Raw genomic sequence first — 20,654 nt, forward strand, 5'->3', positions numbered from 1 at the left:
AAAAAAAAAAATTCTGTCCCCATGACGGGCTCAGTACGGAGCTCCCCCTGGAGCGAATGTAGCGTCTCTCTCTCTCGTGCGCCGTCGTCCCCCCCCAGCCCAATCAGTATGGTGGCGCAGGTCAAATGATTTTCTAATATATCTAAACAAATAAGAAGGAAATGGCCTGTACTAACTTTGATGCCATGTACCGTCTTCTGCCGGCAGAGCTTCAGCTCCCTGCCGGTCTGCTGTTCCCATGGTGCATCTTTCTGCGAAGGTCAGCGGCACCCCAGGAACAGCAGACCGGCAGGGAGCTGTTTGAACTGGAGGGGCCTCTGAGGCACACGCGGTTCAAACAGCTAATGTTTGACCTGCGCAATACTGATTGGGCTGAGTTGGGAAGAGGAGAAGGGGGACGGCGCGCGAGAGGGAGAGACGCTACATAAGATGCAGACATTTTTCCCCCACTTTGGGGGAAAAAAAAGTGCATCTTATAAACCGCAAAATACGGTTAGCTTAATTATCTCTATGTAATCAACAATGAAGATTAAAACATACACCTTTCTTCTATAATGTTGCACTTTTATATTAAGCAAACAGCAACACATGGACATATTCTGTACTGCAGAAATTTCATATGTCTTGATGAATTGTTTGGCCTAAATTGATTGCATGCAAGTCCTTATTCTGCTGCTATGGTACATTCTGACACCAATATTTATTTATTTATTTAAAGATTTTTATATACTGACATACACAGAGTATCACATCAGTTTACATTGAAACATTAACTAAGCTTATAATGCTTTACAGAGAACTCTTCATAAATACAAGTTAACAAGAACTAATTATTGAGAATAACAAAGAGTAAGAACTTAATGAGAATAAGATGAGCTTAGCTTACATAATTTTACAGCGAACTCTTTACAAGTGTGAATTATTAGAAGCTGGGGTGAATGGGAAAAGGGGTTTTAAGTATAGCAAGTTATTATCTGAGTATCTGGATAAATTAATTACAGACATTATTTGATAGTCTGGAAACTTAATTACAGAATTAATATCTGTAGGATGATGAGAGGGGTATAGCAGGAAAATGCAGGGAATTAAGGGAGGTCTAGTATCGAGGGGGAGGAGAAGAATATTGGTAGAAAACTGGGGGGCGGGGGGGGGGGGGAAGTGCAGGAATCTAGGTAAAAAAAAACTATAGGGAAAGGAGGTGGCGGAGATGAGAACTTTGCAGGGGTGAAGGGTAGGAAAGCAATCTGATAGGGACCCGATATAAGGGGCAGGGAGGAGGGTACGTACAGGGGATGGAGAGAGTTTTATATTGGATACAGTGTCCAATGGGTAGCCAGTGTAAATCTTTGACGACTGGTGTTATATGCTCATTTTTATGTGTGTTAGTGAGGATGCGGGCAGTAGTGCTTTGAAGGATTTGGAGTGGGTGGATGATGTTTTCGGGGAGACCTAGGAGGAGGGAGTTGCAATAGTCAATTTTCGAGAAAATGGTTGCCTGCAATACTATACGAAAATCGGTAAGATGAAGGAGGGGTTTTAGTTTTTTCAGGGTATGTAGTTTGAAAAAGCATTCTTTAAGAGTGGAATTGATGTATTTTTTGAAGTTCATATGGTTGTCTAGGGTGACCCCAAGGTCTCTAACATGTTGGGTGAATGAAATTGATGTGGGGGGTGTATGGGGAGATAGCAGTGCTATATTGAGGTGTGATGAGCATGAGCTCTGTTTTGGCTGTGTTAAGGGCAAGATGTAAGTTGGATAGGAGATTGTTAATGGCAGATAAGGAGGATTCCCAAGTGTTGACGGCCTTGGGTAGAGAGTCGTCAACTGGAATGAATATCTGCACACCATCTGCGTATAAAAAGTGTGGGAGACCCAGTTCAGATAGTAGGTGGCAGAGGGGCAGAAGATAAATGTTGAATAGGGTGGACGATAGAGAGGAGCCTTGCGGGACACCCCGATTGAGGGGGATGGCTTTGGATTCATGATTTCCAATTTTGATTTTGAATTGCCTGTTGCTAAGATGTGATGTAATCCAACTGAGGGCAACTCCAGTTACTCCGATTTCGCTGAGTCGCTGTATGAGGATATTGTGGTTAATGGTGTCGAAGATCGAAGATAAGTCTAGGAGGGCCAATATGTAAGATTTGCCTTTGTCGAGGCCTTTAATGAGGTGATCTGCCATAGAGAGTAATAGTGTTTCGGTACTGTGGTATTTTGTAGTATAGTATTATCGTAGTAATATTGTGGTATTATCACAGACCTGTATCCATCACCATATTTTTCGCTGTTTTTCTCTCTTCTGCGTCTTTGCTTCTCTCTTCTTGCCTCAATTCGGCGTTTTTCTTCTTCTTCATCCACCTTTTCATCCTGTTTGCCTAAATGTAAAATATATAAATGACAAAAAATAAAAATTGTACATAGCTTGTTAAATATGGTCTGTCTCTTAAGAACTCAATCTAATAAAATACAATATTTATAAGTGGTTACCAAAGTAAAAAATATTTCATCACATTTTAATATACAGTGTGAACAAACATCTCGCTTATATGTCTATATTGGTATTGTGAAACTGAATATATTGAAAGGAGAAGAAACTCATCATGTAATGCCTTAGCACTATCCCTAACACTCTCGGTGTAAACTCTGTGGATACCTGGAAGGTCCTGCCAATTACTGGTTGCCCTCCTGCATCTGTGCATGTACCCCTACACACTAAATGGGTTCCTGGGAATACCTGCCCACAAGGTATTTCCTGGTGATTACAAGGGAAAACAGACCCCACAGAACCCAAGGATCACACAGTTCCTAAAAATAAAGCTATAGACCAAATACAAAAAATGTTGGATCATCATTCAGCCACAGAGACAGAACTAAAACGTCTATTAAATAAGAAAGATCTAATATCCTAATAGGCAACCAATAGATTGATCAGGATTCATATACTTAACATTATATAGACAAGTTTCACTATACTTCCTAATGCCTGGGGAGATTCAGGTCAGACAGCCCTCAAGGTTGATAGATCTGGTACCTCTGCACTCCCAGACAAAACTGGAGAATTCTAGCAACTTCAGGGCTAGTTTTCTATAAGCTGTGTCTAAAGGATCAATCAAGGCACAAAGTAATAGTTTTCTGACAAATGGCACTATAGGATGTTACAATCTTACAACTCCCAGAGGATAGTAAGAAATATGCTGTCCAAATCACATTCTGAATAGAGCAGGCATAACAAGCCTCAGTTTGAACTCTGAGCCTTCTGCTTCTGATGGCCAGCATGGCATGAGACAGGGCTAGCACTCCCCCCAATATGAAAAAGGAGCAAGAGGCCTAGAATGGAATGAGAAGCTGGACAAGCCAGGAATCCAGGGAACTTATTTACAAGTAATCTAGGTGGCTTCAACTCCCCCAGATTCTTTACCAGCTTCTCCAAATCTTCCCCAAATAATACCTCCTTAAATGGAAGCTTATAGAACCGTGCTTTCGAAGCCAAATCTGCAGCCCACTTCTAAAGCTAAAGGAATCACCATGCCAAAACCACAGAGGCCATGGACTTGGCTGAAGATCTAATTAAATCATATAACACATATGCCACAAAGGCAACAGACTAGCAGTGCTAGGTTTTTCCAGGCCAAAGGGCAATGCCCGAAACTGCCATCCTGCCCAAGGAGGAGGAAAATGGGTAAGGCAGAGCAGTCGCTGCTGTCTGCGACCAACGGATGCAACACTGAGGAGTTGTTCTTTACTTACCTGGGCTCAGCACTTACCCGCTGAGTACAGAGAAGGCCTCCAGCATTGGGGTGGGGGGAAGGGGAGGAGAAGAGAGGGCTTAGGCCGTCATCGCCATGCTCAGCTTCCTGCACATGCTGCATTTCAGCTGCTTCAGTAGCAAATTCCACGCAGGGAGAAAGCTACTGGACCAAGGTACACCTCTGAGGGATCTCTGAAATAGCCTCAGAAATTCTCAACTAGGGGAGGGACCATTAGGTATCATTGCAGGAGAGCAGGGCTTGATGTTTCTCCAATTTAAAGGTAAAATTTCCTCTAAGGAGTACTAAGTTCCTGATAGGGAAGGCACAATCCACATCTGCTAGGAGACAGAGATACTGGATGGTTGAGGTCACTGCAGGTGTAATATCTAAGGTGACATCAGCTTTGAAACTTGACTCCGCCTCCATCTGCTAGCAGGGGAGCACATAACCCACATGCTAGGAAAAGATCTTTTTCCTGAGTGGCAACTCCCAGTACAGAACCCAGCATCATGTATCTGTCGGGATTATTTTTCTCTATGTGTATCACTTTGCACTTTTCCACATTAAATTTCATCTGCCATTCAGATGTGTAGTCTCCTAGTCTCATGTGGTCCTTCTGCAGTGCCTTGCAATCCACTGCCATTTAACAACTATAAATAATTTTGGTTCATTACAGATTTGATCACCTCACTTGTTATTCTTTTTTCCAAATCATTTACGAATGTTAAATAGTACAGATCCCAGTTTTTAGTGGTAGTGTACTAAGACCTTTCTCCATTTAGAAAATGGACCATTTAGTCCTACCCTTTTGCTTCCTGTCTTTTAACCAGTTATCAGTCCACAAAAGGACATTGCCTCCTATCCCAAGACATTTTAATTTCCTGAGGAGTCTTGAGGGGGATTTTGTCAAATGCCTTCTGAAAATCAAAATATTCTATAGCAGCTGGCTCATCTTTATCTACATTTATACCTTAAAAAAAAAAAAAACCCCCAAAAAAAAAGATCTAAAAGATTAGTAAAACCATTTTGACTCTTCCCCGTTAAAGCCATGTCTACATACATATATGGTCAATGGTTTTGTTTTTAAGAATGGCTTCTACCATTTTGCCCAGCAGCAACATCAAGCTCACCAACTATAGCTTCTTGGATCACCCCAGAGCCTTTTTTAAAATCAGTATCATAGCTGTTTAAAATGATAGGTTACAGATTATTAGCAAAATGTTTGCAATGTCATATTTTAATTCCTTTACAATCCTAGGGTGGATGTCATTTGGTATTGATTTGTTATTCTTTAGTTTGTAAATTTGACCAATTACATCCATATATGCCGACGATGTCCAGATCGTAATCCCCCTCAAAGAATCCATAACTAAAACTCTAGAATTCTGGGAAAACTGTTTTCAAGAAATCAACGGCCTACTCTCCAGCTTAAACAATTCTAAATTCATCAAAAAGCGAATTCCTGCTCATCTCTCCAGAAAACAGCAATATCACTATGAACCCGCCAGCCAACTTGCAAATCTCAAAAGTAAGAGACCTAGGAGTTACTATAGATAACCGGCTAAACCTAAAATCATTTATTAACTAAAGACCTTTTCCACAAACTACATGTACTAAAAAGAATAAAGCTCCTCTTTCATTTTCATGATTATAGAACAGTTCTGCAAGCAATAATCTTCGCTAAGATAGACTACTGTAACGCTATCTTACTAGGTCTCCCATCATCTCATACTAAACCTCTCCAAATGATCCAGAACACTGCAGCCAGAATATTAACAAACAAGAGAAGAAGAGACCACATTACTCCCGTCCTCAAAGACCTGCATTGGTTGCCAATCCACTACAGAATAATTCATAAGTCCCTCACCACAATCTACAAATAACTCTCAAAAAACACTCCTCCTCCAGACCCATTAGAGAAATTTACAGAGAATATCTACAAGTACCACACGCCAAAGACACCCAACATATAACATTGAGAGATCGGGCCTTCTCCACAGCAGGACCCTCACTATGGAACTCGATCCCCCTAGAATTACAAAAGGAACCTTGCCTTCTAACCTTCAGAAAAAGACTTAAAACATGGCTGTTCAAGCAAGCCTTTCCGGACCCTTACTGATTTGTCCTCCTTCAAACTGATCCAGTCATCACTAGTTACTGCAACTTTCTACCTCTTATGTTAAACTGCCATCTTCTTCTTTCTACTCCCAGTTCGAATCATCCCTGTTTTATTGTAACTTCATCTTTCTTTGCACTTGTTATAGATTTTGTACTGTATATGCTCATGGTATAGTTTTATATGTTATACTATCATTGTTCACCCCTTGTTCAATGTAAACCGGAATGATACGACCAACCGTGAATGCCGGTATAGAAAAGCACAAAATAAATAAATACATCCACTAAAGAGATAAGAACATAAGAAAATGCCATACTGGATCAGACCAAGGGTCCATCAAGCCCAGCATCCTGTTTCCAACAGTGGCCAATCCAGGCCATAAGAACCTGGCAAGTACCCAAAAACTAAGTCTATTCCATGTTACCATTGCTAATGGCAGTGGCTATTCTCTAAGTGAACTTAATAGCAGGTAATGGACTTCTCCTCCAAGAACTTATCCAATCCTTTTTTAAACACAGCTATACTAACTGCACTAACCACATCCTCTGGCAACAAATTCCAGAGTTTAATTGTACGTTGAGTAAAAAAGAAATTTCTCCGATTAGTTTTAAATGTGCCCCATGCTAGCTTCATGGAGTGCCCCCTGGTCTTTCTACTATCCGAAAGAGTAAATAACCGAATTCACATCTACCCGTTCTAGACCTCTCATGATTTTAAACACCTCTATCAGATCCCCCCCTCAGTCGTCTCTTCTCCAAGCTGAAAAGACCTAACCTCTTTAGTCTTTCCTCATAGGGGAGCTGTTCCATTCCCCTTATTTTGGTAGCCCTTCTCTGTACCTTCTCCATCGCAATTATATCTTTTTTGAGATGAGGCGACCAGAATTATACACAGTATTCAAGGTGCGGTCTCACCATGGAGCGATACAGAAGCATTATGACATTTTCCGTTTTATTTACCATTCCCTTTCTAATAATTCCCAACATTCTGTTTGCTTTTTTGACTGCCGCAGCACACTGTACCGACGATTTCAATGTGTTATCCACTATGACACCTAGATCTCTTTCTTGGGTTGTAGCACCTAATATGGAACCCAACATTATGTAATTATAGCATGGGTTATTTTTCCCTATATGCATCACCTTGCACTTATCCACATTAAATTTCATCTGCCATCTGGATGCCCAATTTTCCAGTCTCACAAGGTCTTCCTGCAATTTATCACAATCTGCTTGTGATTTAACTACTCTGAACAATTTTGTTTCATCTGCAAATTTGATTATCTCACTCATCGTATTTCTTTCCAGATCATTTATAAATATATTGAACAGTAAGGGTCCCAATACAGATCCCTGAGGCACTCCACTGTCCACTCCCTTCCACTGAGAAAATTGCCCATTTAATCCTACTCTCTGTTTCCTGTCTTTTAGCCAGTTTGCAATCCACGAAAGGACATCGCCACCTAACCCATGACTTTTTACTTTTCCTAGAAGCCTCTCATGAGGAACTTTGTCAAACGCTTTCTGAAAATCCAAGTATACTACATCTACCTGTTCACCTTTATCCACATGTTTATTAACTCCTTCAAAAAAGTGAAGCAGATTTGTGAGGCAAGACTTGCCCTGGGTAAAGCCATGCTGACTTTGTTCCATTAAACCATGTCTTTCTATATGTTCTGTGATTTTGATGTTTAGAACACTTTCCACTATTTTTCCTGGCACTGAAGTCAGGCTAACCGGTCTGTAGTTTCCCGGATTGCCCTGGAGCCCTTTTTAAATATTGGGGTTACATTTGCCATCCTCCAGTTTTCAGGTACAATGGATGATTTTAATGATAAGTTACAAATTTTTACTAATAGGTCTGAAATTTCATTTTTTAGTTCCTTCAGAACTCTGGGGTGTATACCATCCGGTCCAGGTGATTTACTACTCTTCAGTTTGTCAATCAGGCCTCCCACATCTTCTAGGTTCACCGTGATTTGATTCAGTCCATCTGAATCATTGCCCATGAAAACCTTCTCCATTACGGGTACCTCCCCAACATCCTCTTCAGTAAACACCGAAGCAAAGAAATCATTTAATCTTTCCGCGATGACCTTATCTTCTCTAAGTGCCCCTTTAACCCCTCAATCATTTGTTTTAGTTGCTCAGAATCTCCACCATTAAAGAATTTTTAGATGTAGGTTATGTTCCCAATATCCTCCTCAGTAAAGGCCAAGAACGTGAATTCATTCAGTTTTGCTATTTCCTTGTCCTCCCCAAGTACCCCATTTGCCACTCAGTCATCTAGCAGCCCAACTGACTCCAAAACGTTTTGCATTGAATGTATTTGAAAAAGATTTTATTAGTTTTTACCTCTGTCAAGATTCTTCTAAAATTTGATTGCTTTTGCTTAGTGGTCCCATCACAATAACCCCTTGCACCAGGTCATGTGTTCCACTGAGGACTAGAAACATGATGGTAGAAAGACCATATCACTCATCTGTCCAATTAATCTAGCCTTTACTATTACTATTACTGCCTGAGAGATCCCCCTGTATTTATCCCATGCTTTCTTAAGAACATAAGAAATTGCCATGCTGGGTCAGACCAAGGGTCCATCAAGCCCAGCATCCTGTTTCCAACAGAGGCCAAAACCAGGCCACAAGAACCTGGCAATTACCCAAACGCTAAGAAGATCCCATGCTACTGATGCAATTAATAGCAGTAGCTATTCCTTACCATTTTTGTATCCACCATTCCATGCATCCACCACCCTCTGTAAAGAAATATTTCCTAATATTACTCCTGAGTCTAGCCCCTTTCACCCTCATCCCATGATTCCTTGTTCCAGAGCCTCCATTCCATTGAAAGACTAGCCTCCCGTGCATGGAAACCTTTGAGATATTTAAATGTCTATCCCCTTTCAGCTTGGTTATACATGTTTAGATATTTAACCTTATCCCCAGATGCTTTAAAATGAAGACCAACAATAATTTTACTAGCCATCCGCTGGACAGATTCCACCCGGTTTGTATCGAAGATACGGTCTCCAGAATTGTACAGATTATTCCAAATGAGGTCTCACCTCAATATCACCTTCCTTTTTCTGCTGACCAATCCTCTTAACTATGCAGTCAAGCATCTTTCTGGCTTTAGCTGTTTTATCCATCTGTTTGGCTAGTTTATAATCAGATACTATCACCCTCAGATCCCACTCTTCTTTCGGGCTTAAAAGAATTTCACCTCCCATACTGTACCTCTCCCTTAGATTTTTGCATCCTAAATACATTATTCTGCATTTTTTAGCATTAGATCTTAGCTGCCAATCTCTACACTAGATCTAAAGTAGATGCCCATGTTTCCAGCAAGTATTAGGTGAAGGGGGATGGAAGACTTATGGAAATAAAAAATGTTTTAGACTTAGTTTTGGAATATTTCTATAATTGGTTTTTTTCACGATGAAAGTGTAGAGTATGTTATGTAATCAATGAATAATTCCTACTTTTAATGCAAAACTTGCATTTTTTAGATAACATACAAGCTGTTCAGTATGTTACTTCATAGATTTGATTTATTTTATTCTATGAATAATCTGAATATACTTCTTGTTGATCCCCTTTGTTGTGGCTTACACGAGGGAAATTTATCTTATTATGCAATACAGTGATTTCCTCTCTTTGTATTGTCTTCTGTCTATTTGAGAGCAAGGCGTTACTTTAGGATAAATTGGAAAGGGTGGGGGGAAAAAAAAAAAGCCCTCTAATAAGTATATGCCCTCAAGTAAGAAAAAAAAAACCACAAACACAGAAATGGGGAAAAAAGGGCAGCATCTGGAAAGCTATGTATGCTAATTCCCACAGTATAGGAAATAAAATTCTGGATCAAGCAGCAGTCATGAAAGAGGCAGGCTTGGATGCAGTAGCTGTCATGGAGATTATAGTACACAGAAAACCATGAATGGGAAATTATTCCAGGCCTCAACCTACTCCAGGACAGGGCAGGAAGAAAAAGAGAGGAAAAGTAAAGAACATTAAATTAGCAACTGCAGTACTTACAAAGGAGGTGACTGTCAGGAAAGAGGGAATAAACATCCATTAATATCGGTGTGACATACAGACCTTCACAGGCAAGATAAATGAATAGAAATTTAATGGAGGATGTTCACAAAGTTGCTATAGAAGGGGAGATAATGTTAATCTGCCGGATGTTGAGGAGGAGGAGGAATAGCCTAGTGGTTAGAGCAGTGGGCTACGAACCAGGAGACCAGGGTTAGAGTCCCGCTGTTGCGCCTTGTGACCTTGGGCAAGTCACTAAGTTTTTTGGACCTGAGGCAATAGAAGATAGATTGTAAGTCCTCTGAGGATAGAGAAATACCTACAGTACCTGAATGTAAATTGATGTGATATCTCAGATCGAACGTCTGTATATAAAAATAATACATACATACATTCTGGCTGCAGTGTTTTCTAGAAGTAGGGAGATCCTGAATTCTCTGCATGGAAAACTATTCCATCAATTGATAACATGTCAGAATGGTGGGTCTCAAACCAGTGACCCTTGGAGCTCAGATCGTTAAGTTTAGCCGTGAGTGTAGCAGAACACTTCAGTAGTTATCACCTAGTTACCATGGTTGTAGCTACACTGCCCCCAGAAGCTCTCAACTATATAGAAATGCTGCTCAACTAGCTTGGATTCTTGTCCCTCACCAAGGCCCAAAGCTTCAACCTATCTGTGCAGTCAGAAATTCTTTGGACCATCAAGTTCCCTCCAGAGCCTGCACTTATAGGCTCAATCCATGGAGCAACAAACCATACCATCAGTGAAGAACCCACTGTAGATGGCAGATGGGTGGTGTTCCTTGAAGTGGGAGCTCCCATGACACCTGACAACTTGGACAAACCCAACTCAGGAGGCCAAGATCAGATGGAGGCTCCAGCTGGGATATCAGATTTTAAAAGACAATGAATGCAGTACAGGTCAAAAATACAGTTCCAGGCTTTGCAGCAAAAAGGTGAAAATTCAAGGGGCTATACATGGGACAGAGGAAGTCACACCCCATGCCCATTATCAACCATGGAACTTCAGGTGCCCTTGCCTGAAAAATCTGATGGAACTTGTTTGGGTACACCCCTCTAACTTTGAGGCACTCAAGGTAGACTTCATAGTGAACCTCTTGTCCAAGATGACCCTAGCATGGGTGGCACCCCTCCTGGACCACAACGATTGTCTGAAGTTGAGTTAATGCTTTCACAACTATTGTCCTTGGTGTTTGGCAACAAAGATCAAGCACACAGGGCAGAAATCTAGATGCTGGGACTCAAACAGGGTAGGAGATCTGTCAAGAGTATACTATTGATTTCTGACACCTTGTTACTGACTGACTGGAATGAACCCACTCTGAGCGCTCATTTTAGTTTGGAATTGGCCCTTGTTTTCCTTTTGGCCAGCCTGAAAGCTCTGCTTACCACAAGTACTAGACTGAGAGACTGCTGAGGGAACACCACCTAGATAAAAGCTCAGCCTGAGGAGCCTACCAGTGTTTCTTGAGCCATCCCCTCCTCTCAAGGAGCCCAAAGTGGTGGAAGGTGGAAGGCCTCTCCTTCCACATTCCAAGAAAGGGGTACCAACGAGATGATTGGGGAGGCTGTAGTATAGGCACAACCATTTCCAGTAAAATTGCCCCAGTCAGCTGCAGCCTGGGAACTGTTCCTCAATGGGGAAGCAGGAGCTCTGGGACCCTGTAGAGAGGTATCACCACATCTTTTACTTTGAATGTTGCTCTGGGACCACAGGCTACTCATCTCACAGGTTTGGCTTTCCTGGGGGAGGCTCTGATTTATACACCCCAGCCATGACTGATGCCTCCATCTGTTTATGGACTTTGGCTTTGAGCAAATCCACCAGACTCATCTGCCACAAAGGGATAGGAGTGGTAGTTGAGACAACAGATGGTTCTCCCTGGGATCAGGCTCAGTGGCCATCAAGAACTTATCCCATTTAACCTTATTCAATCACCGTACTTCCCTGTTATGCTATCCTGGTTGGAACAGCAAGAGATCAAGCTCTATGTAAAGCATGTCATTTTTCCCTCAAGGTACAGCCTGCAAAACTGCATTCTTAAACACTAGGCTATGGGAAGCAGACCCTGAAGAAAGTCCCTTGGGAAACCAAGAATGTAGAACCTCTTGCAGGAGAAGTACTAAGAATATATATCAGGATGTCTTTAAAAATATGGCAACAGATGTCTTGACCCCACAACTGCCCAATCGACTTCCAATCCAGGGCTGAAATTCTGTTCGGGTGGATCTACATATCTGAAATGGAACTCAGAACCCTACAGGAGTAACTACAAAACAATATAAAATGGGTTTTTTAGGGCCTCAACTTCAATGGCAGGTGCCCTCAATGGACAAGTCCCTTCGCACCTATAAAGTTATTGGTAGAACTTTTGATTTTCGTTTTTAAATCGAAAAATACTGATAACACTCCGTAGCAGAAGCTGTGTATTTTGGTTATAACCAATTTGCCCTTGAAAATAAACATTTTTGCCATCATCTTCAGCATCATGCTGCATGCTGGCTTGCTGTTGCAGAGAAGATACTTTGTTAGAAAAATTTTAACCAAATATAAAATGTATGTGCCTTTCTGTACACCGTTGTGATGGTGCATTACTAAATGACAGTAGTACAAGTATTGCAGTATTGTCGACCAAAGATGCCAACACCAAAACCAGTAACCAATATGATAGCGTATAGCAATATAAACTTGAGGACTGCTAGAATGCTCCAAACCAAAACCAGTACAGATGATAGATGGGAATTGGAAAGTGAGAGTAGTTAAAAGGGGGGGTCCTAGGGAGGTGTCCACAGATACAAAGAAGAAACCCTAGTCTCTATGCTGTTCCCCTGTGTGAAGAATGAAGACACCTAATGTGAGCCAGGAGTCAACCTGGCTCAAGGGAGGATTGTAGAATATGCAGCGGGGGTCCTAGGGTCATTATGCTGATAGCCACAGGCTCCAAATGTTTCATTAATCTGTTCACGGGCTGGGGAATCTAATTCTATATGGACTCTGTTCGTGATATCAATCCTAGCAGAGTTCCCTGTAGGCTGATATCCAGCTGCCTTTAAGGGCTGGTCACTAACTTTCTGTGTCTGTATAGCGGGAAATTCATGCTCCATTCTATCTTGCTGTGTGAAATCTTCTAACACTTGGATAGCCTCCTGTTCTACCGCTTGCCGAACAATAGGGCATGCTTGTTCGACAGTATTTATTTTTGACGGGGATTCTACTTCTGCCTCCTCTGCACTGTCTGTATCTGTGGAATCCCAAATATTCCTGTCCCATGTTTCGGGATTCCATTCATTTTATTCACTTGTCTACGCTTTCGATATTTATGCTGTGCCAGCCGCACAGCCGCTCGTTCTGCCACTGATTGATAATGGTCTGCTTTCTGGGAAACTGTTTCTAAGTGGCATCGCAACATAATGTTGTCTTTTTGCAGACCATCCATTTCTTTTTCTAGTGCAGCTAATTTCAATTGCAAACTGTGCTTTTCTTCGTGACAGTTTCTGTATCCTGTCAATAAAAGCCAGCCACGTCTTCCTACTGCCTCCAATTCCTTCCCTTTTTTTTACTGGGACCTCTTGTAATTTGTCTACAATATTTACAGGCTCGCTACCTACATCCCATGCTTCTGCCAATCCCATATTCATTGCCCATTCCTGTGCCAGCACAGAATAGGGAGTTTTTTCCCATCCTGGGATTTTAACATCCACAGGAGTAACAGGTTCGGATGGCTGCTTTGCTTTCTTTCTAAATAAAGCCTTTTTAAATAAAGCCATCCCTACCCTCGTCGTCAAACGTTAGGAGTGAGGTAGGCGAGAATAAGGTAAGAGTAAAATAATATGTTTATTGATATACAATCTTAATAATCCTAGGTATTAAAGGTATACAGTTCTAAGTACTAAAATATATAATTCTAAGCATATACAGTTCTAAGCACTAAAGTATACAGTTCTAAGTATTAAAAGGTACAGTTCTAACAGTTCTTAAGCATCAAAAACAATTCTAAGCATATTCATCTGTATCCGTGTTCCGTCTACTTATTCTACGCACCAGTAACTGAATATAATAACCAATGCAAAATAGGAACAAAACATATATACACGCTAGTATCAAACCACACACAGTATAGAAAGATTTTAAATAAAATAAATGTTCCTTGAATAGTTGAGTGCTACTTCCTATTTTTTCCCCCCCATAGAGCTGTCACTGAGAGAAGAGTAGTAATGCTGCAAGGGGGTGGGGGTGTTTGAAGAAGTGTTCAGCCTTATGGAGCTTGCAAATACTTTTGTCAACTTTGGAAGGGGATGCTAGGTGATTTTAATGTTCCAGATATGTCAACTGGTAACTGAACCCACATAGGTGGGAGTGATACTGGCCCTGATGCTTAACAGGGACATTTTGTAGTGGATGATTATCTGGGAACCAGTGATCACCAGATGTTGTGGTTCAATATTAGGACACAAGAAATGAAGGTTCATTCTATGGCGAGGGTCCTAGACCTCAGGAAAACTAGCTTTCTCAAAATGGGAAAGTACTTCAAAGAGTATGATGGGAAAATCTAGGGTAAGTAAAAGGGCAGTAAGCAAAACTAAAAGATTACATACCTAACAAAAAGTTTAGTTGCCCTTATGTTAATAAAGGGAAGAGGAAAAAAGAATTATTACCCTCCATTTTTAGCAGCAATTCCATTAATTTACACCCCATAGAGTCAGACTAACTGGACTGTAGTTTCCAGCTGCCTCTTTACTTCCACTTTCGTGAAAAGGAGCCACATCTGACTCTAAAGGAGGATTTAAAAGGTTAGCTAACAGAGCTGCCAGAACTTCCAAGTTTCCTTAAAACCCTCGGATGTATCCCATCCAGTCACATCATTTTATCTACTTTGGCTAGATTTTGCTAACATTTTTCTGAGGTTTACCTAGCTTCCTCCAGTCTTGGCTAAAGATAATATGGAATGATAATCCAAGTAGCTCAATTACTTTCTAGACCAAGATTTCTGTGGTCTCCCAAGAGGAAGGAAGGAAGACTGGTAACAGGCACCAAGTAAGCCACTTTTGAGAACGAATTCTCAATAACCTGGCGATTGGAGGGCTGCTAGTTTAAACGCCACCTTTTAAAGAGTTTCAAGGAGTAATCCAGGAAACTACAGACCAGTGAGCTTGGCTTTAGTGCTGGTCAAAACATTAGAAACTGTCAAAGCATTAAATTACTGAAAATAGTCATAGTTTAATGGGACAAAGCCAACCTGGATTTAGTAAAAAAAAAAAAAAAAAAAAGAGTTTTAAGTATCAGATTTGGGGAAAATATCTTGATTACATTAAAAACCCAGATTAAAATGGAAATGGTTCACAACATATCTCCTATTATGCCTTGCGAATGTCTGGTTAACATATATTTGGTTAATGCATAATGTATACTACCTTCCGAAAGAAAATTGCATATAAAAATGTGACACTTTCATTGTATGTCTGAAAATTGTCAGAGTTAAAATAGAGTTCATGTGATGTGAAGGGCAAGGATGCTCATAGATGGCACTCCTAACTCCCTGGTACAGAATTCATCAACATCCTAAGCACTCCTTACCTTGTGTGTGCCTTAAAAGATGTCTAGAGATGTGTCTTCTAAATTTGCCTGCCTTATAGCAGGCAGCAAATGCAAAAAATCGGGACTTAAAAAGCAATGAATGGCGGCAGGGAGCAGGCCAAGAAGCAGACTTTGGACGATGAGTGACTACACCGGCAGTCACTCCAAAACAGCTGCAAATCCTGTTTGAATCCTTCTCCATTGAACTCACTGTGAATGTTAATTGGGCAGTAGTGGTCCTGGTGGAGAAAGTAGCTGAATTAGTGGCATCCATGCAGGACAATTCATCATGGCTTGAGGTGGCTGAAACTTGGTTGGAGGACCTCGAGATGTTAACCAAGGCAGCTTCTCTGGAATGGCAGCCTACAAACTTGACAGAGAATTGGGGGCTCCACCGGAATATTCGTTTGATGGGCCTCCCGGAGGGTGAGGAAGGCTCAGCGCTGCTGGCCTTTTTGAATAATGACCCTTGGAGATGCTGGGAATGACAGTGAGCAAGGGCCAAATAAAGCTGAAGCAAATTTGAGCACTTGCGCCAAGCAGGCAGCCGCTCAGTCATCACGCAGCTCCACGCTTTCCCTCATAAGGTCTGTATTCTGGATCCGGCACGCATGAAGGAAGAAATCCTGTACAAAAATCAAAAGATGTTTTTCCAAGACTTTTCGGCGGTAGTGCAAAAGAAGAGAGCTGGATATGCCACGATTAAAAGTCTTGCAGCAAAGAGGTCTCCCAAGCGTATCTAAAGCTTTTAAGTCAACAAGCAGATTAAGATCTTCGACACGCTGGTGGAGGCCCAGAGATACTTAAGTTGGGGAAGCTCTACTGGCTCAGAGACAAAAGGAACACAGACATTTTTTGCTGAGGAATGACAGAGTGGCTAAGTGAGTCTGCAGTATTGTTGGAGCAGGAGCAGTGAGCTGACACTTGCAAAACAGACAGACATGCTTGATTTGTACTGTTGTGATCTTCCAATGGGGTTTCTGCTTTTTCTTTTTTAGCTAATCTCAGCTGGTTTTGTGTGTGGCTGGAGAGAATACTGCAAAAGTACTGATCAGGGTTAGTTTGGAGCAAGATTCTTTTTACTTTTCTGCTTTGGCTGCTACTGTTTGGGGGGGGGGGGGGGGGGGGGCTCCCTATGTGATCAGTGACTTGGATTCTTTACTTACAGGGCCCGCGGCACTCCACATGCTTAGAGGCAAAAGCAGGCACCACACACACACACAAACTACTGCAGGACCAACTGCAGACACAATTGGGATCTTATGGGTCTCATTCTCTGTCATCTTGGGTTACAGTGTTCTGGTATCCCATTCTCTCTGCATTTGTGGGGGATTCTATGTGTTGCTACTTTCATCACTATCTTTGCCGTTCAAAACTGCGGGGGGCAGCTCCAGACTATGTTTCTGTGACTCAATGCACCAGTATTTTCTCTGCTTGTTTTTTTTACCCTGGGGGTTTATAATGGCAGGTGGAGGGGCAGGGGTGGCTGGAAAAGGATAGGGAGCTGGGGTTTGGAGTTATTTGATGCTGTTAGGTAGGGAGTGGACAAGGTATGGATGGAACAGGTGGCAGAGCTCTGGCCCCAAGGAAGCTCCTGTCAGAGAGTGTTCTGTTGATATCTGGAGGGGCAGGAGTTGGAGTTGACTGTGGTAAGGCAGAATGGATAGTGGCAAGTATCTGAACTAAAAAGACAAATACAGAACACTCCTGCACAAATACAAAACCAAACGTGATTTCTTCGCACAGAAGATCCACAATTTTCAATTTAATCCCAGAACCCTATTTACCTATGTCTCTGACCTGATCCACCCAATCCACAACCCACCTTCAAATGATTCTTCAATCAAAACCTGGGACGAATTAGTACAATTCTTCAGCACCAAAATATCTAAATTAATCGCAAAGATCCCTCACGTCAACATGGAAAACCCCATATCATCTAACATTCCTAATTCCACATGGGCTCACTTCGAAACTATTGCATCCACCGAGGTGGAATACCTCATCCAAAAAAAACCCAACCCTGCCACGCATCCACTTGACTCCATCCCAAGCAAACTCCTGAAGCAAGTCCCTAATCTCATCACTAGACCCATAACGGATATCAACCTCTCACTGGAACATGGGATCTTCCTAGACAAACTCAAATCTGCAGTCAAACCAATTCTTAAAAAACCCAATCTTGACTTTTCAGACCAGACTAATTTCAGACCCATCTCCAACCTCCCTCTCATAGCCAAAATACTAGAAAAAATATAGTCAACCAACTAACTCTCCGAGCACCTTGAAAACCATAACATTTTATATCCAGCGCAACACTGATTCAGAAAATTCTTTAGCACGGAGACCCTTCTACTCACCCTCACAATCCTCAGAGGATTAGACACTGCTCTTACCTCTTGATTCTCCTACACATTTCTTCCGCATTTGACACCAATCAATCATGATACACTTCTATACATGCTAAAAGAGATCGGACTATGCGACACCACTCTGAAATGGTTTGACTCATACCTATCTGACAGATCCTACACAGTTAGAATAAACGCATCTGAATCCAAGCAAATTCCCCTTCCACACGGCATTCCACAAGGCTCATCTCTCTCATCCACCCTCTAACATCTACATGCTCCCACTCTTTAAACTTCCATCTGAACTAGGTCTGACCTATTATGTCTACGCCGATGATGTACAAATACTCCTCCCCCTCAAAACAACTCTCGAAAATGCACTAAAAACCTGGAACTCCCACCTAGGATAAACCAGCTCCCTTAATCACAATAAAACCGAAATCCTATACATTACAAACACCACCACCCCATCCCGCATTCACGACCACACTGCAACTCACCTGGAAATACACCTCACCACCACAGTTAAAGATCTCGGAGTCACTCTGGATTCTGAACTATGCCTTAAAACACACAACACACTTATAAAAGATGGATACTTCAAACTCCAGATCCTTAAAAGACTCAAACCACTCCTCTATTCCCAAGACTACCGCACTGTCCTCCAGACATTGCTCTTCTCAAAACTTGACTATTGTAATTCTCTCCTCCTCGGCCTCCCTGCTGCCATTCTCAAACCCCTGCAACTATTACAGAATACAGCTGCCAGATCACTCGCAAACAGCAAAAAATCCGACCATATCACTCCCATCCTCAAGGACCTCCACTGGCTTCCCATCACATCAAGAATACAATACAAAACCTTAACCCTCATCCACAACGACAAGATGGACTGGTTAAACACGTCTCTCCGCTTCTACGCTCCCCAAAGGAACCTCCGCTCCTCCAACACCGGGCTCCTCCCAATACCTACCCCGAAAGCAGCGCATCTGACTTCAACCAGAGCGCGCGCTCTAACAGTGGCGGGTCCTTCCCTCAGGAATAGCCTACCCACACTTCTGAGAACTGAACCCTCAAAAATATTCAAACAACACTTGAAAACATGGCTCTTCCAAAAAGCCTTTCCCCCCTGTGACCTAACTCCCCACCCCTAGAGTAACAACTCACTGTCTCCTCCCCTACGTATGCAACCTCGTCTCATTCGTCTCCCCCCCATACCTCACTCACCCATCCTACTCCCCTTCCCCAATAGTCCAATTTACATTACCTCGCCCTCCTCACCCCCAAGATGTTATCTCCACCCTCAACATATTCGTCAAATTCCCAATGTACTGTAACATCCAAGTTACTGTTTGTCCCCAATTTTCTTGTTTTACCTTTATCCCTATAGCGCCAATATTGTTTCTAAATTTCATTGTAAGAAATAGGAGGCTTTAGTCTTATTTCAACCCTTGTTTACTGTAAACAGATGTGATATCTCCGATCGAATGTCAGTATAGAAAAACAAAAATAAATAAAAGGTGGCTGGGGGTCTCGCCTATGGTCAGCTTTGGTGGTTTATTGCAGGTGAGGGAGCAGGGAAGTTTAGAGGGGGGACTATTTCTGGGTTCTAGAATTTATGTTAAATAAAAAAAATGGGTAGACCCTTTTCTCTGTACATCTCTCAATGCTACACAACTTAGGCTCGAGTTTGCAGTTGATTTGTACACTATTTGAGGATGGCTAATTCTAAAGTAAACTTGGGGTCCTGGAGTGTGTAGGGTATTAATTCTCCCTTAAAAGAAAACATCTTTCATTTTTTGAAGCAGGTAGCTTTATTGCAGGAGACCCACTTAACTGACACAAAACTTAAGCGAGTGTGTGGGACAGACATATTATGCATCATACAACTCGAAGAGTATAAGGGTCTGCATCCTTGTCCGTAGGGCTCTGCCCTTGAAGGTTCACAAAGTTCAAAAGGACCCAGAGGGCAGATACATCTTTAGAGAAGGAACCCTTTAGGAGTAGCTGGTAGAAGTGGCTAATGTTTATGGGCCCAACCAAAACCAGAATGACTTCTCTACTCAGGTGAAGGTACAGCTGGCACGATTTTCTGCATATCTCATCTTGCAGTGGGAGACTAGCATGCTTTTACAGATCTGGTCCAGGACAGATCCTGTCAGGGAGTTTGAGTCCAAAGAGCTCAGACTCTTAGCTCAAGGGGCAGACGTTTGGAGGACCAGTTATTCAAGCAGAGATTACACTCATCATTCCACTGCACACAGCATACATAGTCGCTTGAATTTCTTCCTTTGTTCCAAAAGCCTCATGAGCAGAGTATTGAAAGTGGACATTCTGTCCTCATATGTTAAGACCTCAGCTCCACTGAGCTAGCTATGGATATCTAGCAGATATTGCTAGAGGAATAATCTTGGTGGCTCAATCTGTCTGCATTGGCCAGGACGATTTTAAGACCATGAAGGCGATAAAAGCCTTTACAGAAATAAACACTGAGGCAGACTATAATCCTGTAGTTTTGTGGGAAACTCTGAAAGTCGTCCTCCGAGGTAGGATAAATTATACCAGTTACTGTAAATGGGTGCACAGGGCAAGGGAAAAGTCACTGAAAAAAGAATATTAATAGGCTAGAGCAGTTACATAAATGGGGATGCTCTAAAAAGAACTGGAGGCAGCTAGTGGCGAAGAGGTGAGAGCTAGAATTGCTCTATACAGACAAGTCTATGCGTTTTGTGTGCCAAAAGTTCTATGAGCACAGCAATAAAGCAGGCAAGTTGGCTATTATGCTGAAGAGAAGGGCCAGGG

General features: G+C 42.0%; 1 protein-coding gene across 4 annotated transcripts in view; it reads right to left on the reverse strand.

Annotated features, from left to right (window-relative positions):
• ZNF326 (zinc finger protein 326) overlaps positions 1-20,654 on the reverse strand; it is a 79,271-nt gene that overhangs the window by 31,697 nt on the left and 26,920 nt on the right. For all 4 annotated transcript variants that reach the window (XM_029617546.1, XM_029617547.1, XM_029617544.1 and 1 more), the window contains one exon: positions 2,262-2,376. In XM_029617546.1, the coding sequence (XP_029473406.1) occupies positions 2,262-2,376 (115 nt within the window). The remainder of the gene's footprint in view (positions 1-2,261; positions 2,377-20,654) is intronic.

The sequence above is a fragment of the Rhinatrema bivittatum genome, chromosome 10 (genome assembly GCF_901001135.1).
Source record: "Rhinatrema bivittatum chromosome 10, aRhiBiv1.1, whole genome shotgun sequence".
NCBI lineage: Eukaryota > Metazoa > Chordata > Amphibia > Gymnophiona > Rhinatrematidae > Rhinatrema > Rhinatrema bivittatum.